General features: G+C 36.8%; 1 protein-coding gene and 1 pseudogene across 1 annotated transcript in view; one reads left to right on the forward strand and one right to left on the reverse strand.

Annotated features, from left to right (window-relative positions):
• The window catches only part of LOC126379671 (titin-like), a 61,238-nt gene extending 50,228 nt beyond the window's left edge, over positions 1-11,010 (forward strand). Inside the window, exons 16-22 of the mRNA XM_050028487.1 lie at positions 707-857; positions 3,099-3,191; positions 4,559-4,670; positions 6,208-6,383; positions 7,964-8,122; positions 8,696-8,799; positions 9,313-11,010. Of these exons, the coding sequence (XP_049884444.1) occupies positions 707-857; positions 3,099-3,191; positions 4,559-4,670; positions 6,208-6,383; positions 7,964-8,122; positions 8,696-8,799; positions 9,313-9,553 (1,036 nt within the window). The 3' untranslated portion in view covers positions 9,554-11,010. The remainder of the gene's footprint in view (positions 1-706; positions 858-3,098; positions 3,192-4,558; positions 4,671-6,207; positions 6,384-7,963; positions 8,123-8,695; positions 8,800-9,312) is intronic.
• A 7,418-nt stretch (positions 11,011-18,428) lies between these two features.
• The window catches only part of LOC126379415 (uncharacterized), a 32,033-nt pseudogene continuing 30,337 nt past the window's right edge, over positions 18,429-20,124 (reverse strand).

Consider the following 20,124-nt stretch of genomic DNA (forward strand, 5'->3'; position numbering starts at 1 on the left):
TTTTAATTGATGTTAGCAGACACACAACATCATGTAAGCATGCCAAGTAATCAATAGAAATAAATTTGTAACAGGCTCTTGATATAATTCGCGCGGTGCGATTCCCATGCACGCCACGCTGGGGTTGTTTCGACTGCACGCTTTTACATGCACCGACATTTCACACAATCTGTATAAGAGCTTATACTTATGGAAAACCATGTTTTCACTATAAAGAACATCAAACGTCGTCGACATTTCAAATTGGACTTTTCGTTCTCAATTTCATTTAAAAAAAATCAATGATTTTTACAACATTTTACACTAAAATGCTTTTTTTTAAAACAAGATGTACTTATACGGAACTCTAAACACTAACACCCATATTCTAAGAACATTCCTGGACTCCGAGAAAATCCTCGAACTCAGCTGGAAATCGGTATTCTTAGATGGTGGCTCAAGGGCCTCAACCTTATTTCGAGTTTACTCCAGTGATTCTACTTCAGTGATGGAAAAATATTTTCTTATTATTATGTTGGCAGTATGATATGCTCGACTCCAATGAGTAGTCTTCAAGTAGAGACGTAAATGTCAATTTAAAATACCAAAATTCTCAGCTGAAGCCGAGTCTATTGGAGGAAGTTTTGAGGATCTTAGAATACGGGTGTAAGTATACACGTTCCCACTTTTCTCAATACCAAATTTCAATAAAGCCTTTTCAAATCAGGATCAACTTTATGAAATACGAAAAGCCTCCCGTCTCGCTCGATCATCTGAAGGACTCGGACGTTTATAAGATGATCCACAACATGGAGCAGACGCCGGCGAAACGAGTCGAGATGCTGACGCCCGTCATGGCTGAGGTCGACTATAGAGAGGTGAGTGCCGGCCAAGTAGTGAACGCCATCCGAAACGTAACAGCCTCACGGTACGGGTTAGATTCCCGATGAGGACATAGTCGAAATCACTTTGTGAGACTGTCCTTTGTTTGGCTAGAATATAGCAAGCTGAATCACCTGATTGCCTGAAAAACTAAGAAAATTCCGCGCTTCAGAAAGCAAGTTTTAAGCCGTTGGCAGTGAAGCAGCGTGGTGGAGTATGCTCCATACTCCTTCCACTTGAGGGGAGGCGTGTTCCCAGCAGTGGGACATACATGGAGGCTGCATGGTTTTTTTTTTATTGAACAAATGTTAAAGCTAATATATTCTTCCTCAGAAATGCCGTTCGATGACGCCCTGCCCGCAGCGGCTGGCGCAGCAGATTCAACCCTAAGTTACTGCCGACATGTTCATACTTTTGTACCTTCGTCCCTATGTTTAATAAAACTTATTAAATATTCTTCTATCGTTTTATTTTTTTCATTTCAGTTGGTAGTCATGCTAGTGGAAATAAGAAACAAAAATATTTTTAACACCGAAAGTCAATACAATTATCGTGAGCGAAAAATAATCCTAGAATCTTTTGGCTTTTTGTAAATATCCAGTTAGAATTAAGTAAGATGGCGACAAACATAAGTTCTATTTTCAAAAATATAAAAAGTTATATTACGATTATTATTATTTTTGCGTTAACGGTAATAAAATTGACCACCGGTGTTCGAAGATATTTAAATTCATATACACTTTATTTCACCAAATTTAAGAAAATAGTTACAAAAAAGACTTAACTAGGTAGGTACGTGACAAATGGCGTCCTTTGGCCGCTCACATAAAAACTGTTGCACGCAACTGTACATCGCCCAAAAGTTTCATAATTAACATACTTAGGTACTGAAAAACAATAACAGATTATGAACAATACAAAAATAAAGCTTTATAAGTCGTCTGTCTTATTGTAAAAATATCTACAAAGCTACTAAAAAATTTATAGGAGGAACTCACATACTTCACAAACGCAGATCTAACGTCAAATTGATATTGACAGTTGCGATTTGACATTTCTTATCTGTCAATGTGAAATCTTATCACGTCGTTTTTGTTTAGATTCTAGAAAAACACTAAAAAATACGGTTTAAAATTGACTTTATACAAAATTAATATATTGTGTGGCTCTATTATCATTCCGGAGCTATGTTGTGTTCTAAGGTAAGTGATATAATTACGTTATTTGGTGTTGTATATGAATAAATAAGTCTAGAAGTTTGTAGAATGAATTTGCATTATAATATTGAACTTGAGTCCTTGAAACTTGAATGATTCGCAAGTTGCACATTAATTGATAACACATTATAAGTAGGTACTAGATACAGAGTAAACAACTAAATTTATAACTATAATTAAAACCGATAATACCTGGTACTTACCGCGTTAAAATCGGGGATCTGAGACTCCCGATATTTCAACACTGCAGTAAGAACCCGGTATTATGTGCTGTAAATATGATAATAACCGCGTAAATCTCAAAACACTTTATAAATATAGGTTTTATAAATCTTTTTTAACATAATTATTTCAAAAAAGGAGGGAAGTTGTTTCACAGTTGTTCACAAATTATAAAAACTTACACTTTATGATCTTTTTTACGCCTTACGTGCATAGTTCCGATATGAAAATTTTTCACTGGTTTTTTTGCCTGTGTCTTTCTCCACAATATGTTAAAATTAAATGTACAACGGGCAGAACGACTTGAAGAGGCAATTTGCAGGTAATTAATTTAAGTTTAAGTTGTTGCAAGACCGATTGTATGTTGGAGAAGACAAACAAAAACAAAGTTTAAACTATAATTGTATTCTACATTTTCTAGAACAGGACAATATTTTGTTTTTTTTTATATATATTTTTTTCTTCGCCCCAGGTATTATATAATAAAATTATTACTTATTTTTAAAGAAACTAAATTATATAAAAAATACAGTAAAAGAGTTAAAATTTTTAAATACATAGTTAAGAGAATTTTTGAACAGAATATTTTTTAATAGTTTTCTTTTAAGGTATTTTGAAAAAACACCTTAAAAGTAAACCCCACCTTAAACTAAATCTGACAATTAATTTTTTTATGAGCATAAGTAATTTTGATAAAAAAGTAATCATATTTTTAAATTTTTTTTATGCCTTGGACATTTTGTTTTTTTAATATGATTAAATTATATTTTTTCCCCTAATTCTTTTTCCTGTATGCAGTTAGAAGTGTTGGTGGATTTTGGTGAACATCCAGATGAGAAGCTGGTGGAGAAGACACTGAACTGCCTGAAGAGCCAGGACCAGGTGGAAGATGTAAGAAGTATAACATAAGATCAGAACTATAACCCAGTTGGCGTAGTCAGAGATACATCCATCGCAAGATGAACCCACACCTCACCGAGATTTTTGTTATACCAATGTGATAGGTGACGAGCCATATCGCCGTCTATAATAGTCGGATCGTGTATGGTGTTAGTGAAAACTGCTGTAAAACTGTAAACTGTAACAAATACAGTTTATTATTTAAAAAAAAATACACAATCAGAAACTTTATAACCACAAAATAAAGGATATTATAAAAAAATATTTAATAATCAGTGAATACAAACTTTTTTTTTGAATTTTTGGCCTGGTTACATAGACCTCTAGGCCAAGTGAATATTTTTTTTTTTTAATTTATTGCGGCTTTGGTTACCCAAGTGAATACAAACTATGCGCTTTTGCGCGCGATTAGCACCAATAGGTGGCGCGCTTATTTTACTTGCTATAAATAAATAAATAAAAATAGCATTTATTCTCTGACTTACACTGTTTTCTCTTACTATTAACTTAAATCTAATAATTAGCCGACATCAACAACATCGACACCCTCCTTGTCAGGCTGTCCTAGGACATAGGCCTCCTCTAGGCTTCTCCAAATGTGGCGATCTTTTGCCGCTCTTCTCCAGCTTTTTGGGAGGTCGTCTTCCCATCTTTTGTTTTGCCTTCCTCTTCGACGTTTAATAATAATAATAATAATAAAAAAGTTTATTTAGGTAAAATCTACGACACACATATACATTTACAACATTAAAATATACACACATAACATTAATATTTAGTTGGAAAACATAAAGGTATATGGGTGCCGCAGTTCTCCAAAAAAGGCCAGGGTTCAGTGAAAATTTACCCAGAGGGCAACACTGATTTTCAACCCACGCCGACGTTTCCCATCTCGAGGGTACCAGTCAATTATTTGGGCTGTCCATTTATCTTTCGAGCTTCTTACTTGCTATAACTTTTTACTTGCAATAGACGTATCTAATTCTTAACTCTCTAGTATAAAATATTTGCATACTTGAAGCAGTGGGTCGTATGATAGGCTGTTAAGGTTATATTAGGTAGGTGATTATTTAGAAGATATGAATGCATGGGATTACCTGTCTGAGAACTAATATTTAGGCAGCTAAATTACTCAATTGTATAACAATATTTTATGTTTCTTTTTTTTTTAAATAACGTCTAGGGCCTTGTGCTGAGGTTTTTCTTGCAGCTTCTTTTCCCCGGCTATACAGGTTGTGAGAAGCTGCAGTAGTTTTAGACGGATGAGACGTTCGTTATGTAAAAATTGACGATTCAAAGTGTAACTATGTTACCTACTGAATAAAGATATTTTTGAATTTGAATTATGTTGCACGCAGGTACAGTTCAAAAACGGAGCCATCGTTATGGAGACCACATTGCCAAGCACAGTGGTACTTGATATAGTCACTAGATCGTCTGGAAAGCGTGCGGTCCTGCAAGGGTTTGGTGGTAAGCAAACTAATAGACTAGATAATACAAGACGCTCTGTTGCAGGAGTAATTTTGTCAAATGCATTATTATTTTTTAGAGCAAGGGGTAACAAAAATCACTTGATATATGATATTAACAGATATAAAGAGGTAAAATCAGCAAATATGAAAATTTTAGTTCCATACTTTTGCGACGGAAAATTCCGTTTGATATCAATTTAGAACGGTCTGATTCACCTATCAAAGTTTTCGTTACGGTGACACTAACACTGTATTTTCAAGTTAATGTCAAGAAGTGGGGGTTAAAATGGTAACATCGAAGCAATTCATTTAAGAAAGCAATATTACAATTTGACATTTGCGCATATAATGTCAAAAAGCAATATTGCTTTCTTAGATGAATTGCTTCGATGTGGCTAAGACGAAGCCGATTCAGATTGGAGCAAATCGATTCGATTCTGTCGTACCGCGTAAGCAGCCAAGATGACGATCCCCGATTCGTGACGTCACATGAAGTTCGGCAAGCCGATTGAACGAATGATTTCAGTACTTTTGACACTAAATCGGTACCGGCTAAGAAATCGAAGTTCGGCGTCCGAAGCCGATTCCCATTGGAAGTGTCAGTTGGTGTCCGGCACTTTTCAGTCATTTCTTGACATTAACTTAAAAATACAGTGTTAGTTGGCCCCGATTCCTGCAGACACCGCCTAATTTTATTTTAAGTTATATCCGTCATTTTCATATCCGTCGAAAAGGAAAGGGACGGATGATTCACAGCTCTTAATTTTAGGAAGAATGAGTAAATGAATGTATAACCCGGACGAATCAAAAAGGTACGTCGCTGGTATGCAATCCGTTTGACGTGCTGTCTACTTAACTGTGTCGGGTTATTGACTGATGGAAAAAATTTTTAGACGGTTGGTTTAGATTTGTGCTTAAAATTGGCATGTGTTCCATAAATTTTATGCTTGTCGATTACCCGTCCCTTTCCTTTTCGGCGGATAAGAAAATTACAGATATAACTTAAAATAAAATTAGATGGTATTTACAGGAATTAGCACCATTGACACCATAACGAAAACTTTGATGGGTGATTCAGACCATTCTGAGTTAATATTAAGGTGAATTTTCCGTCGTAAAAGTATGAAACTGAAAATTTTAATAAAAAAAACAAATTTCATTTAACATTTTCATGAATTTTCTGAGGGGGAATTCTTTTTATCAGTTAATATCATGATTCTTTTTATCAGTTAATATCATGATTCTTTTTATCAGTTAATATCATGATTCTTTTTATCAGTTAATATCATGATTCTTTTTATCAGTTAATATCATGATTCTTTTTATCAGTTAATATCATGATTCTTTTTATCAGTTAATATCATGATTCTTTTTATCAGTTAATATCATGATTCTTTTTATCAGTTAATATCATGATTTTTTCATCGCATAATAACGTGGTCTGGAAAGTCCACTAACGCATGAACCAAAAATGGGTCACGTAAAATGCCTCCCCCCCCTTGTATTTTCTTTGTTATTTGATTAATTTTTTTTAGAAAACCAGTCGGCGGTTGCGATGATAGCATCTCACTCGTGCTGCAACGGGCGCGTGATGGGTGTGATCAGGTTCCAGCAGTGTCCTGAGGGGCCGCTGGTCGCCGACGGGACCATCGATGGCCTGGACCCAGGGGAGCACGGGCTGCACGTCAGGAATTCCGGGGATTTGAGCATGGTCAGTTCTCATCTCACTAGTATAGGTCCCGGCAAACTTCTTGAGTATCGACCTTGACTGCGCACAACCGAATTTTAGATCTCTTTGGTGGTGCGGTACGGGGCGCGGGGGCGGGTGAATACCGCATTGACCGGCTATTGGTAGATCAGTCGATACTTCCCCCGCGCACTCTGTCTTCGTCCCTTTGACTCCCGAATACACTTGCGTGCAGTGAAACTGTCACGTTTTTGTTATTGCTCTTTTATTAGATTTTTTTGTTATTGCTCATTTTTTTAAGTTTAAGAATTAGTTACTAGCACGAGGTCTATGTCTACAGATCCAAAACCTAGCACTAGCTCTGGTATTGCTGGTTTCAATCTCATGGAAGGAATATCATACTTACCTGACGATTAGTTTTTTATTAAGTATAATAATATAATATAAGTTTTAATAAACTATAATAATATAGATAAGTTTAGTTTTATTTACATAATTAAATAATATACTTAATATATATTTTTTAATGAAGTTAAAAAAATAATCAAAAGTTCATTTTTTTTGCACGGAAGTGTACGTGCGCGAACTTTCCCCCACTACGACACTCGATGCTCAAGAAGTTTGCCGGGAGTTATAACTGCCTTCGTGATCCAGTGGTTGAGCGTTGGGCTCACCATCCGGAGGTCCCTAGTTTGGTTTGGACGTTACAGGCTGGTCACCTGATTGTCCGAAAGTAAACTGATCCTCTACTATTTGAGTATTGTATTTACTATTTGAGTAGTGATTACTGATTGAGGAGCTCGGTGGCGCAGCGCTTAACGCGCTCGGTCTGCGATTGTTGAAGTTAAGCAACTTTCGCAAAGGCCGGTCATAGGACGGGTGACCACAAAAAAAAAAGTTTTCATCTCGAACTCCTCCGTGCTTCGGAAGGCACGTTAAGTCGTTGGTCCCGGCTGCATTAGCAGTCGTTAATAACCACCAATCCGCACTGGGCCCGCGTGATGGTTTAAGGCCCGATCTCCCTATCCATCCATAGAGAAGGCCCATGCCAGCAGTGGGGACGTTAATGGGCTGGTGATGATGATGAAACTGATTCGTGATCCGGAAGGCACGTTAAGCCATCAATGGTTACTACTTACTGATGAAAGAGCGTAGTCGTTACATGACTCATTTCAGGGGCCTTTGGCGGCTCAGTCGTAACCCTGACACCAGGGTTGATGAGGTTGGTAATCCGCCTCAGAACCCACACGATAGATCTCACCAGTAGTACATAACATAAACAGCCTATATACGTCCGACTGCTGAGCACAGGCCTCCCCTTAATCAACCGGAGGGGGTATGGAGCATACTCCACCACGCTGCTCCACTGGGGGTTGATGGCGGTGTTTTTACGGCTAATAGCCGGGACCAATGGCTTAACGTGACCTCCGAAGCACGGAATCATCTTTTTCGGACAATCAGGTGATTCAAGCATTACGCTGGGATGGTGATCTCTGTGTGAAGGCAATATCCGACATCATCAACCCTGGAGTCTGGGAGGTGATGATGCCATACAAGTGGCACGCAATTCCTGTGGACCTATATAAGTTTCTTTCTCCATCCAGGGTTGTTTATCACTAGGAGACCACTACAACCCCCACGGCAGTCCCTCCCACGGAGGTCCCAACGACCCCAAAGAATGCAGACATGCTGGTGACCTTGGAAACGTTGTGGCCGACGAAACTGGGCGCGCTTGCTTCAGGATCATGGACTGTGTGCTAAATGTAAGTAGCTTCCAAATGGACTATCGGGCTCCCTGGTTCGAATCCCTGGGGAGTCCCCCCGTGACAATTCTGTCACGTCAATGTTTGTGATCCCTATTTTGGTTAAGACATTTCAGGCTGATCACCTGGTTGTCTGAAAGTAAGATGTTCCGTGTGACGCAAGGCACGTTAAGCCGTTGGTCGCGGTTACTACTTACCGATGTAAGTGCGTAGTCGTTCATCGTCATCAATTTAAGAGCCACGCTCTTGTCGGTGCAGCATTCTCCATGCTACTTTTTAGGGAAAAATAGGTTAGTGGTTTCCCCTCTTTTTAGTTGCTGCCAAAGGAAGTTCTCGTGGTACCGAACAGAGCATAGTACTCCGCTAACCACAAGTTGGTAGTGTGACTAGGGATCAACGATCCACTAGTGTCAAGTAACAAGTTGGAAGTTGTATCGCGCTGCGTCGCGCTGTGCAAACTTCGATAGCGCGTTTCAGGACTGCATTATTGAAAGGTGGCGCCATCTGTTGCACGTAGACGGAACTAGCTGGTCAACTAGTTAGCTCCGCCATGTATGTATGAACTCCTTTTAGGTGCAAGACATAGTGGGCAGGTCAGTCGCTGTAACGGAGAGGTGCGATGACCTCGGCCGGGGGAGCGATCCCAGGTCCAAAGTCGATGGGAACAGCGGGAAACCGTGAGTTTTTCTTTATTTTTTTATTTATATTTTATTTTTTAACTAAAGTCACCGACATAGCTCGGAGAATTGCAAAGCTGAAGTGGCAGTGGGCAGGACACATAGCGAGGAGAACCGATGGCCGATGGGGCGGAAAGGTTCTGGAATGGCGACCACGTGTCGGACGACGCTCAGTGGGTAGGCCCGCTACAAGGTGGACCGACGATCTGGTGAAAGTCGCGGGAAGTCGCTGGATGCGGGCAGCGCAGGACCGATCGTCGTGGAGATCCTTGGGGGAGGCCTATGCCCAGCAGTGGGCGTCGTACGGCTGATAATGATGATGATTTTATTTTTTATGACGGGCCGTATTTGTAGTCCTCACTCTATGCCCGTCAGAATATACAATAGATTCCCAAAATAATAGCTGTCGATAAATTCATAGCTGTCGCAAATTGAAAAAATACAATTACTTATAAAACCAGCCGGTGTATATCGGGTCACTAACTGTATAATATCTAATTCTATCCCGAACAGAGTCGGGTGCGGTATCATAGCAAGATCGGCTGGTGTTTTCCAAAACCCAAAACGTGTTTGCCTGTGTGATGGTGTGGTTGTGTGGGATGAGAAGGACAGACCACTAGCAGGCAAGGGTCGGAGGCAAGAGAAACCAGCCACCTGCTGTTGCAAACACGATGAGAAGGAAGAAGTAAAAACAATGTCTGCAGGTCCTGGCGGTGACGATGGCAAGAAGAATATAAAATACTGTAAGATGTAACTTGCATATGTACGGACACGAGCATTTATATGTATACACTCTGGTACCATGTCACATTAACTTTTTTGACAAATTGAACTGTAAGTCTCACTAAATGTCAAATATGTTAGTGCGAGTCCTAAAGTGGATACATTATATTGCTCATGAATGTAGATTACGGAGCGATGAGGAACTTTCCAAGCTACGTTCTTATAAAAAATATATAGATGGCGTTGTCGAGATTTGAACTGGAATAGTTTACCCCTCTAGAGGTGTCCTACAATCTGAAAAATACAAAAGTAATTGGCTGCTTGACAGTTGTAACAATAAAATATGAAATATGTCGGATGTGGTAATTTATCATTTAATATAATATCTTTTTAAGATTATTTTTAAAAAACATTGTAAAAAAATATTTATTCAGAAACAATAATAATAAAAAACAGAATGTAAATCCACCACAGGCTTCGTCAGTACCAACATTCATATTTAAACAAAAAAAAAATAAGGGAAAGCATATTCAATTCATACATAATAAAATCCGCACAAGCTTCGTCAAAAGTCAAGAGTCGTAAAGTCATTTTTAAATATTTTAACAAAACACGAATTCGATTTTTATCGGTGTGTCACAAGGCCCGAAACACGGGCGGCCATGATTGAGCGTCGTGTGACGTCACATATCACAAAATAAACAAAAACTATCTGTCAGGTTTCAAGTTACTACTGTTTGACAGTTTCTTTGTTTGTTGAAATGTGACGTTACTGGGCGAAATAATAAAATAATAATAATAAAAACGTTTATTTCTTCTTCTACAAACAATCTTATAAACTACCATACTAACAAAAATAATATTTAAATTGGGACCGTATGCAGAAGACAGGAACCCAAACTAGGTTGACCCTGGATCCTGGGATCCTGGTCTCCCCCCACGAACCACATTTCGTACTCATATAAAAATATAATAAACATTGAAAATGTGTGTATGTGTTTGTTTGAAATGTCACGTGACCAACCGTTTTCGCGAGAAATTTAAAATAAATTAAAATTGTATGTTTTTTTTCTATTATATTAAGCTTTTTCGAGAAAATAAAATATTTTAAAAGGTATAAAATAAACGTTTGTAATTTTTAAAATGCTTTCCGAAAACAGTCAAGTAGCCAACTACCTATTTGCTCATTACTCGAGTACATTACAAAATACAATATAATGGCAGAAGTATATATTAAAAGATTGTTGCTTTATATTTAGATCACATTATGTATAGAATTGCTGCTATATTGCCTCTATTTTGATCAGAATAATAATGGGTGGAAGATATGTTGTGCCTGGTTGTAATAACAAGGGTCATCATTTATACCCGAAAACAAAGATAAAAGATGCATATGTCTATTATCCATGGAATTAGAAGTTTAAACGAAGGCAAATCTGTACAGCGCCATCTATATTTATTTTGCAACGTAGCCTGCAAAGTCATGATGAAGTGTATTCCGCTAATATTTATTCCAGGTACTATAACATAAATTAGTTTGCGCATGCGGACTGTTGAAATGCATAAAATGTTAATCTTACTATAGAACAAAAACAGCGCCTATCAAGTAACGCATTTTATAAACATAAGAAAGAAGAATTTTCAAGTACATTTTGCATAAAGAAAATCACATAATGAAAAGATTGAAGGGCGTACAAAATTGGCCCCGATTCCTACAGACACCTAATTTTATTTTAAGTTATACTCGTCATTTTCTTATCCGCCGAAAAGGAAAGGGGCGGATGATTGACAGCTCTTAATTTTAAAACGATTGCGAATCAAATAGGTATCTCTCTGGCATGCAACCCATTTGATACGTGCTGTCAACTTATGTAATATTTTTTGAGGGTTTTTTTTTTAGATTTCTGCCTAAAAATGACGTGTGTTCCGTAAATTTTATGCCTGTCGATTATCCGTTCCTTTCTTTTTCGGCGGATAAGAAAATGACGGGTGTAACTTAAAATAAAATTAGGCGGTGGCTGCAGGAATTAAGGCGCGTAAAGAACAAAATTATATTAATACCTACTTTTAGTAAACTAGCTATCATTGTAATGGCTACAAAGAGAACATTTTAAATCGAAAAAAAATTCTGACTCGGACGGGACTTGAACCCGCAGCTCTTCAAGCCGAGGCGAGCATGTTAACCATCACACAACCGGGTCCTCCTGACCTTTTAATATTCGAAAGTAATATCAGTACTCAATATTATAGATAGATTTCGCCGGCGTCGGCTTAATGACGATACATAGATCAAAAGAATTTCGCATGGACAGTAGAGGACCCGGTGGCGTAATGGTTTTCTGAGATGAATTGCTTCGATGTGGCCATTTTAAGCGGGTCAAAGTGGGTTTCCGCTGCCTAGCCTTCTTTTTTTTTTTGTTTTGGCTTCGCGCGGCTTGCATTTGCCACAGGCAAATTCAAATTCAAAAATATCTTTATTCAGTAGGTAACATAGTTACACTTTGAATCGTCAATTTTTACATAACGAACGTCTCATCCGCCTAAAACTACTGCAGCTTCTCACAACCTGTATAGCCAGGGAAAAGAAGCTGCAAGAAAAACCTCGGCGCAGGGCCCTAGACGTTCTTTAAAAAAAAATCTAGGGAAACGGATTCATAGGAAAAAACTATATTCATTGTGCCACGCATTTTTGTTATTATACTATTTATGATTTTATTTTAAAATAAAACTCCTTTTTCGTTTATTTAAATCTATGTTTTATTTTTTCCCATCCTCCTCAAAATACATAAGAATAAGAATAAAATAAATTTATTGCCAGTAACAATTTACATTTGCTATATGAACTGGGTAATTATGAATATTGCGAATACGGACAAAAGGAAATGGCTCAGCTTGTGCTGCGATGGAGCCATGCTATGGCGCCATCCAGCGCTGGTTTTCAGTCATACATATTAACTTAATACATTGATATCATGCCTTTCCGGGCAAAATATTCGAATAATTAACATAACATGGCATCGCGCCTGTATCCCCGAAGGGGTAGACAGGCGTATAGTTAAACACCCACTCGCTATGTTTAAGTCCAGTGATGTGTACAGGAATGTTCCCAAAGCGGGAATGTTCCTGTTGTAAAAACTTTTTAATAGTAAAGGCATTGGCTGCTTTTCTTTTTCAAATTATTTTGCGCCTTTTTACTGCCAGGAATGTTCCCAAAATGGTAACATTTCCGGGAATAGCACATCTGATCTCTCTAAGGGGGGGCGGGGGGTGTAGTCATGAACCCCCCCTCCACACACATACAAAACAGGGCGACAGGTTGGGTCATGGGTAGAAATGCAATTTATCTAATTCTCTAAGGAGATAGGCTGTCTGCGACCTGGGGGGCTAAAATGGCCACATCGAAGCAATTCATCTAAGAAAGCAATATTGCTATTTGACATTTGTTAGCATTGCGCACTTACTTTTATATGCGCAAATGTCAAATTGCAATATTGTTTTTTTAGATGAATTGCTTCGATGTGGCCATTTCAACTCCCCTGGTGACCCCCTGACATAAAAAGCGACAGTTCCGCTCCGCAAAATCACGCATTTTATTGACACAAAGATTTCACGAATACCTACTTATAAATCATTTTTAATACAAGTAAGTTACTTCCAAATTTTCCAATTCAGTACGTTTAGTCGAATATCGCCCCAAATCACACTAAAATACTTAATTTAATATTAATATTAGCTTTACAATACTGGTTTAATAATATATTTTTTTGTAATTGTCAGATGTTTTGAAAACATTTTTATTTTTACGGAAATAACTGAAAAAAAAGTGTTTTAAATGTTTTTTTTTAAGTCTTGTATGGCAGTTGCTATTATAGTTTTATTCTACTCTTTAATAAAAAAAATGTTTTCAAAAATCTTTTTTTTTTTTTTAATTTTAGTTGTCCAACACGAAGCATCTAGACAGTTGAAGCCACACTGAGCTACCATACACTTTTCCATACATATTTACATATACCGTTTTTTCCATACATCCCATACAATCATTCAAGACATTGTATAATTTCAACAATTTGATATCTACTCAGTTATCAATAGATTATTAGGAGTTGGCTGGAAAAACATTTCTCACACAGAAACTCGCGCTTGTAATTCGTATTGAAATGGGCATAGTTAGCAAAAATAAAAATAAAAACATTTTTTTTTAATGTTAAACTGGAAGGGAGTAAAAAAACCAAGAGTGTTCGGCTTGTTTACCTTCCCGGTTATGTCGTAAAAACCGACAAAACGGATTACGTCCATTCTAAAATGTTGAATTCATCACCTATTTGACATTTTCAACTTATTTTTCTATGCGTATTAAATATAAAATGAGGACAAAAACTCGAAGCTCAAATGTAGGCGGCAGCACTGTTGAGCGTTCCTAAATTTTGACAGTTCTCCATACTGTCCAGTTGCAATACGTGATAACTTGCTATAAAATGCGGAGCAACGTGCCACCAGTTGGAAAAAGGCAGTTTTGATTGAAAATAAGTTTTTCTATCTTCTTTTTTTTTGACATGACTTATTGTAGGTTTGCCGCAGATGGCATTAACTACTTGGCCGGACAAATGGGGAGCGCTGAAGGCTCTCACCCGGTACAACGTTTAAGACAACAGGCCTGAGGGTGCCCAGTTGGGCGCGAACCTCGGCTCAGGGCGTCGTCTGAGAGGAAAAATATTTGAAAGAATTAATCGACCCTAGTGGGTCGATAGCGATAAGCGCTGAATGAGGGAAATCGTCGACCACGCCGGCGGGGTCGGTATCGGGGACCTTAAAGTCTATTCTGTCTTCTTTCCAACCTTTAAGGAATATAAATAACACTATGATTTTGCAGTGAAACGCTGCGCAAAGTGTTATAGTGTAAAAATATTATAACCAAAACAATATGTTTGTTTACTCATATAGTATGGGGAACTGTCAAAATTTAAGAACACTCAACAGTAGCGACACCTGGTGGGAGAAATAGACAGTTTTTATCTTCATTGCAATATTGCTTTTTAGATGATTTTTTTAATTCCCTTGATCACCAGTCGCTATAAGGTTCATCGTCTATCTAAGGACTCGGTATCAAAAGTGACTGCACGTTGTCTTTGATAACTTGTGGCTCTGCCCACCTTATTACTAACACTACACAATAGACGAATGCTTCTTCAATCTGTAACACTTTATAGAATCTGCCATAACTTAATAGACTGCCCAGACCTTGTTAATGACATTGGATTTAACGTGCCTACGAGAGTTCATCGACGAGCGACTCGATCCTACCCGCTGTTTAGAACGGTGCGCTGCCGCACCAACGCCGGCAGGCGAGTACCTCTACGTCGTATTCTCTCTCAATACAATGATTCATTTCATTTTATAGACATATTCAATTTATCTAGTTCTAAATTTAAAAAATCAAATCAAATCAAATATACTTTATTGCACAGAACTAAAAATTCAACAATCAGACAAAACACATGAATACAGTACAATTTACAGTGAAAAATCTATTATTCAAGCCCTGAGCTGATTTATTTTTTGTTTAATTTATAACATAACCTATTTCAACTCACTAGACGACATTGTAAACTAATACGTGGATAATGTGGTTGATTGTACATGTACTTATGTGAAAAAATCCTACACCTATTGTTAATATATCATGTATAATTTTTATTATCCCATAAAAATAAATAAATAAATAAATTACGGATTACAGGCGTGAGTTTATGCATGTATGTACTCCTACCAAGTCCCAATGAAGATCAAACTCCTGTAGACACTTTGAACACATTCATTTAAATATAGACTAGTAAAAAAAATACATCCAAAAACCGTATAGATAAGCCATCAGGAGCGCTAAAATGGCCACATTAAAGCAATTCACTTAAAAAAAAACAATATTGCTATTCGACATTGTTGTCCTTACGCACCAACTTTCACATGCGCAAATGTCAAATTGCAATATTGCTTTTCTAGATGCATTGCTTCTATGTGGCCGGTTTAGACTCCCAGTTGTTGTTTATCAAGGCTCACAACTACTCATTATCATTACCTACCTCCTTTCAACGTAGCATTAGCAGTGGAGCAACGTGGTGGAGTATGCTCCATACCCCCTCCGGTTGATTGAGAGGAGGCCTGTGCCCAGCAGTGGGACGTATATAGGCTGTTTATGTTATGTAATTGCTGCGTTAAAAAGGGTATACCTACTTCAGAGATCCTTCTGGATTTAATAGAAATAAAAAACGAAACGTGATTTAAGTCACGTGAATAATAAAAAAAAAATGATTTTTACGCCTTGTTGTAAATCGGCTTTAATTGTGTTTCACAGCTTTTTTTATTTTCCTTAAGGGTATGACTATATCTATCCCGTAGTGATGGGATCAAACTGAAAGAAAACTGAGCGGTTAAAAAGGCCATATTAAAGCAATTCATCTAAAAAAGCAATAACGCTAACTAATACACATTTGACATTTGTTACTTAACTTTGCACAAATGTCAAATTGAAAATAAATGAAAGTATTGCTTGTCAAATGTATTGTTTCAATGTGGCCTAACCCCCCTTGATCCCAAATGTTTTTTTCCTGGATCATAATTTATTTTGCTACAACGCAAATATAGGCGTATTCTCACTACCCTTAGGGCGTTTTCGCAATACTCCGATTCTTATCCGCTTAGGAACTGTATATTACAGGGTGTTAGTGACATCGTAACGAATAATTAAAACACATAATAACGGGTTCTTACCGTGTTTAAAGCAGGGATATGAGACTCCCGATATTTCGACACTGTTGTAAGTGCCATGATCACGGGATGACTGATGAGATTAAACGCGGTAAGAACCCGTTATTATGTGTTTTAATTGTGATAATGGTGCTAATTCCTGCAGATGCCAGTTAATTTTATTTTATGTTATACCTGTAATTTTCTTATCCGCTGAAAAGGAAGGGACGGGTAATCGACAGGCATAAAATTTATTGAACACACGTCAATTTTAAGCAGAAATCTAAAACAACCGTCTAAAATCTTACATCGGCCAATAACCCGACAGAGTTAAGTAGACAGCACGTCAAACGGATTGCATACCAGCGAGATGCCTATTTTATTCACCCGAGTTATTCATTCGTTTTAAAATTATCTTCTTGACAATCATCCGTCCCTTTCCTTTTCGGCGGATAAGAAAATGACGGGTATAACTTAAAATAAAATTAGGAGGTGTCTGCAGCAATCGGGGCCAATAACCGCATAAACTTAAAACATCGTAACGAATACTGAATACAGAATTCTAATAGTCAATTATGTAAGTACTTTAAAATAATTAATTTCAATGTATTAAACGAACGCTAGGAAGTTGATGAACTAAACTACTATGACATAGCAGGTGCACAATCACGCCTGTAACCCCTAAGGGGTAGGCAGAGGTTTATAGTATATTGCCATTAACCGGGCACAAATCTTGGTAACCACGTGACATCATTTAACAATCCAAACATGAATTCAAACTCATAAGGCTAAGCTTTTTTTTCCCCTTTCTACATGTCCATATCTATTTTCTTCCCCTTTCTGCATGTATCAGCATATACTCACAGCTAACAACATCTAGATTTTAACCCCCGACGCAAAAACGACGTGGTGTTATAAGTTTACGTCTCTGTGTGTGTGTAAATGTGTTTGTCTGTCTGTGGCATCGTAGCTCCCAAACGGATGATCCGATTTTAATGCTGTTTTCTTTGTTTGAAAGGTATATCAGTCGAGAGTGTTCTTAGCTATGTTTGGTGGAAATCGGTTCAGATCTTCAAGGCCATCAGGTCGTTTGTAAAGTGTGATAGGAATGTTACACGCTCAGTTTGCTTGCAAGCATATGTGGGATATACATTTTTAGCCTTTTGTCATAATAATTGAGTACTTTGTTGGTCGGGGGTTTTTAATTTTTTTAATTTTAAATAAGTACCTAGGTCGATATAATTTTCAATACGTTATTATATCTAATATTATGGGAATAATGTTCACGTTTTGTCAAATCCCTTCTACTTAGATTTCAATCCTCTGTACAAAAGTCTTTTTACTTTCCACAGAGAAAAATATATTTTTTAATTATTTTTTTGAGGCCTGGGCCCAGCTGTGGATAGTATTAAGTTTTCTTACTTTTCACAGAGAAAAATAAATTTATTAATTTTTTTTTTTGAGGCTTGGGAGATGGAACATTTATAATTTTTTTTTTAATTAAGTATATCGATTGCCAGTTGAGAACACTCGATGTTCTCACATGTTTGTAAGTTACGTCAAAAAAAATGCTGTGAGCACATTTATATTACTTTCGATTTTCCAATTTATATTTTCCACATTTTTTCTTCAATATGAATGTAACTTACAGGGTGTTAGTAACAGCGTACTGACTACTCAGGGGGATGATTCAACTTTTTCCGTCTCAAAACACATAAAAATGTTTTTTTATATTATTATTTTCAGTTCCATACTTTTGCGACGGAAAATTCCATTTGACGTCAACTCAGAGTCATGAACTGAATCATCCCCCTCAGTATTCCATACGGTGTCACTAACATCCTGTATTTTATAATTACATTGCATTGCGTTGTTAATTATTACATGCGGGTTATATTTATTACATTTAAATATGAAAGTAAAGCAATTACATCAATGTAAAAAAAAAACTAAAAAGCAAAAAACTGTCCTTCATTTTTGTTGTTGTATTATACAAAACTACTTAGGTTTTAGTTAAGCAAGTGTTTTATATTTTGAACGCCAAAATTATTCCGTGTTTCGCAAGGCACGTTAAGCTGAGTTATTATAAAAAAAATCACCACACGCAGTAGAGCAGGGTGTTTAGTTAAAAACACTTTCTAACTACTTAAATATTTATGTTTTAATGTTTTTTGATCAACACATGACTTAAGTTCCCGACTATAATACTCGCTCGAATGAAAACAAAACATTAATGACAAGAAAAAAATCACGTTACTTATAAATTAAAAATAAAACCGTTTAACTTAAAAAGTTTATATTAAGTTAATGAACTTGTTTACTTAGTTAAATACAATAAGTATGTACTTAGTTAAGTATTTTTTTTTAATTATCCGTAATTATAATTTATCTAATTTGTGAATTAAATAAATAATGAACCCACTAAACGTTCAAAGCTCCAAAATCATTATTTAAAATCAATGTTTTCATAATGCTATAGATGTGATTCCTTTAAATGTTTTCTGTATTTTATTTTTTTCTGTTTTAATGCGACGAATGGGTGTCGAGACAAACCTCTGTGGTTTAACGGCATCATTCAAACCGTGTATTTAGATTAAGGATATAATTTAAAAAAATAAAAAATATATATATTTTACAGTCAGCAACTTTACGACTAGGCTGTATAGGCTATGTGCCCTTTGCCTATAGACAAAAAAAGAAAAAAAACATTACCGACTGTACGATATCGATATATTTTTACCAATTTATCTATCCGTCTGTTCAGTCTACAGACGAATCAGAGTCTTCATTCTTGGTGGTCAAATGGAACGCCAGCACGGGAATCGAACCTAGGACCATGCAGGATCCCATGCCGTAGAAACACCACGAATATCCGCCTGTGACGTCACGGACTAAACCTGAAAAAAGGTCACAATAGGTTCATCATCATCAATTATCATCATCAATTGTCATCATCAATTATCATCATCAATTATCATCAGCAATTATCACCATCAATTTAAGAGCCACGCTCTTGTCGGTGCAGCATTTTCCATGCTACTTTTTAGGGAAAAATAGGGCAGTGGTTTCCCTCTTGCCTTCCGCCCCACAGTACTCTGTCTGACGCAAGTGGGATGGCGCCCAGAGTAGTCTATTACGAAGCCGTACTAGGACTCCTGTCCTCCGCCACTGAATAGTACTGACAGTTACTGCTGCTCTCTCACAATAGGTTATTTGACTGTAAAATATAAATTATAAAATGCTAATCTAGAAATAAAAAAATAAAATACAATGAAAATAAACTGAAATAAAATGAAAATAACATAATACCAAATTGTATGTGTCGGGGTAAGTGCAATGACGCAACTTAAATATATTTTATCAAAATTAAAATTAGTCCAAATATCAAGTACTTATTACAAAAAAAGTCAAATAACCTAACTTAAAATTACTTAACCTAGAACCCACTCCGTGTCACATAATACCTAACCTAAGAACCTAAATAGAAGCCAGTCTAAGATGATCAATAATCAATCTCATATTACTTTTTGGCTTGCGTTTAATTACGAATTAAGTAACAATGAGTACGACTTTTGACTGTTTTTACTGATGACGTCTCAGGACAGTATTTCCACACAAATTCCATAGAAAATGTTCATTTTGACGTTTCGTATTTTAAAGTATCATTTGCGTAAGTTGTCAAATAGGCTATTTGTATCAATTTGTATATTCTAACCAAATAGAGGTAACATGTGCGAGGCGATAAAATGTTGTCACGGCCATTTTATCGATTCTGACGACATAATTGTGTGGTAATTATGTGGTGAGGAGCTCGGTGGCGCAGCGGTAAACGCGCTCGGTCTGCAATTGTTGAAGTTAAGC

Source organism: Pectinophora gossypiella, chromosome 29, assembly GCF_024362695.1.
Source record: "Pectinophora gossypiella chromosome 29, ilPecGoss1.1, whole genome shotgun sequence".
In the NCBI taxonomy this organism is placed as follows: Eukaryota; Metazoa; Arthropoda; class Insecta; order Lepidoptera; family Gelechiidae; genus Pectinophora; species Pectinophora gossypiella.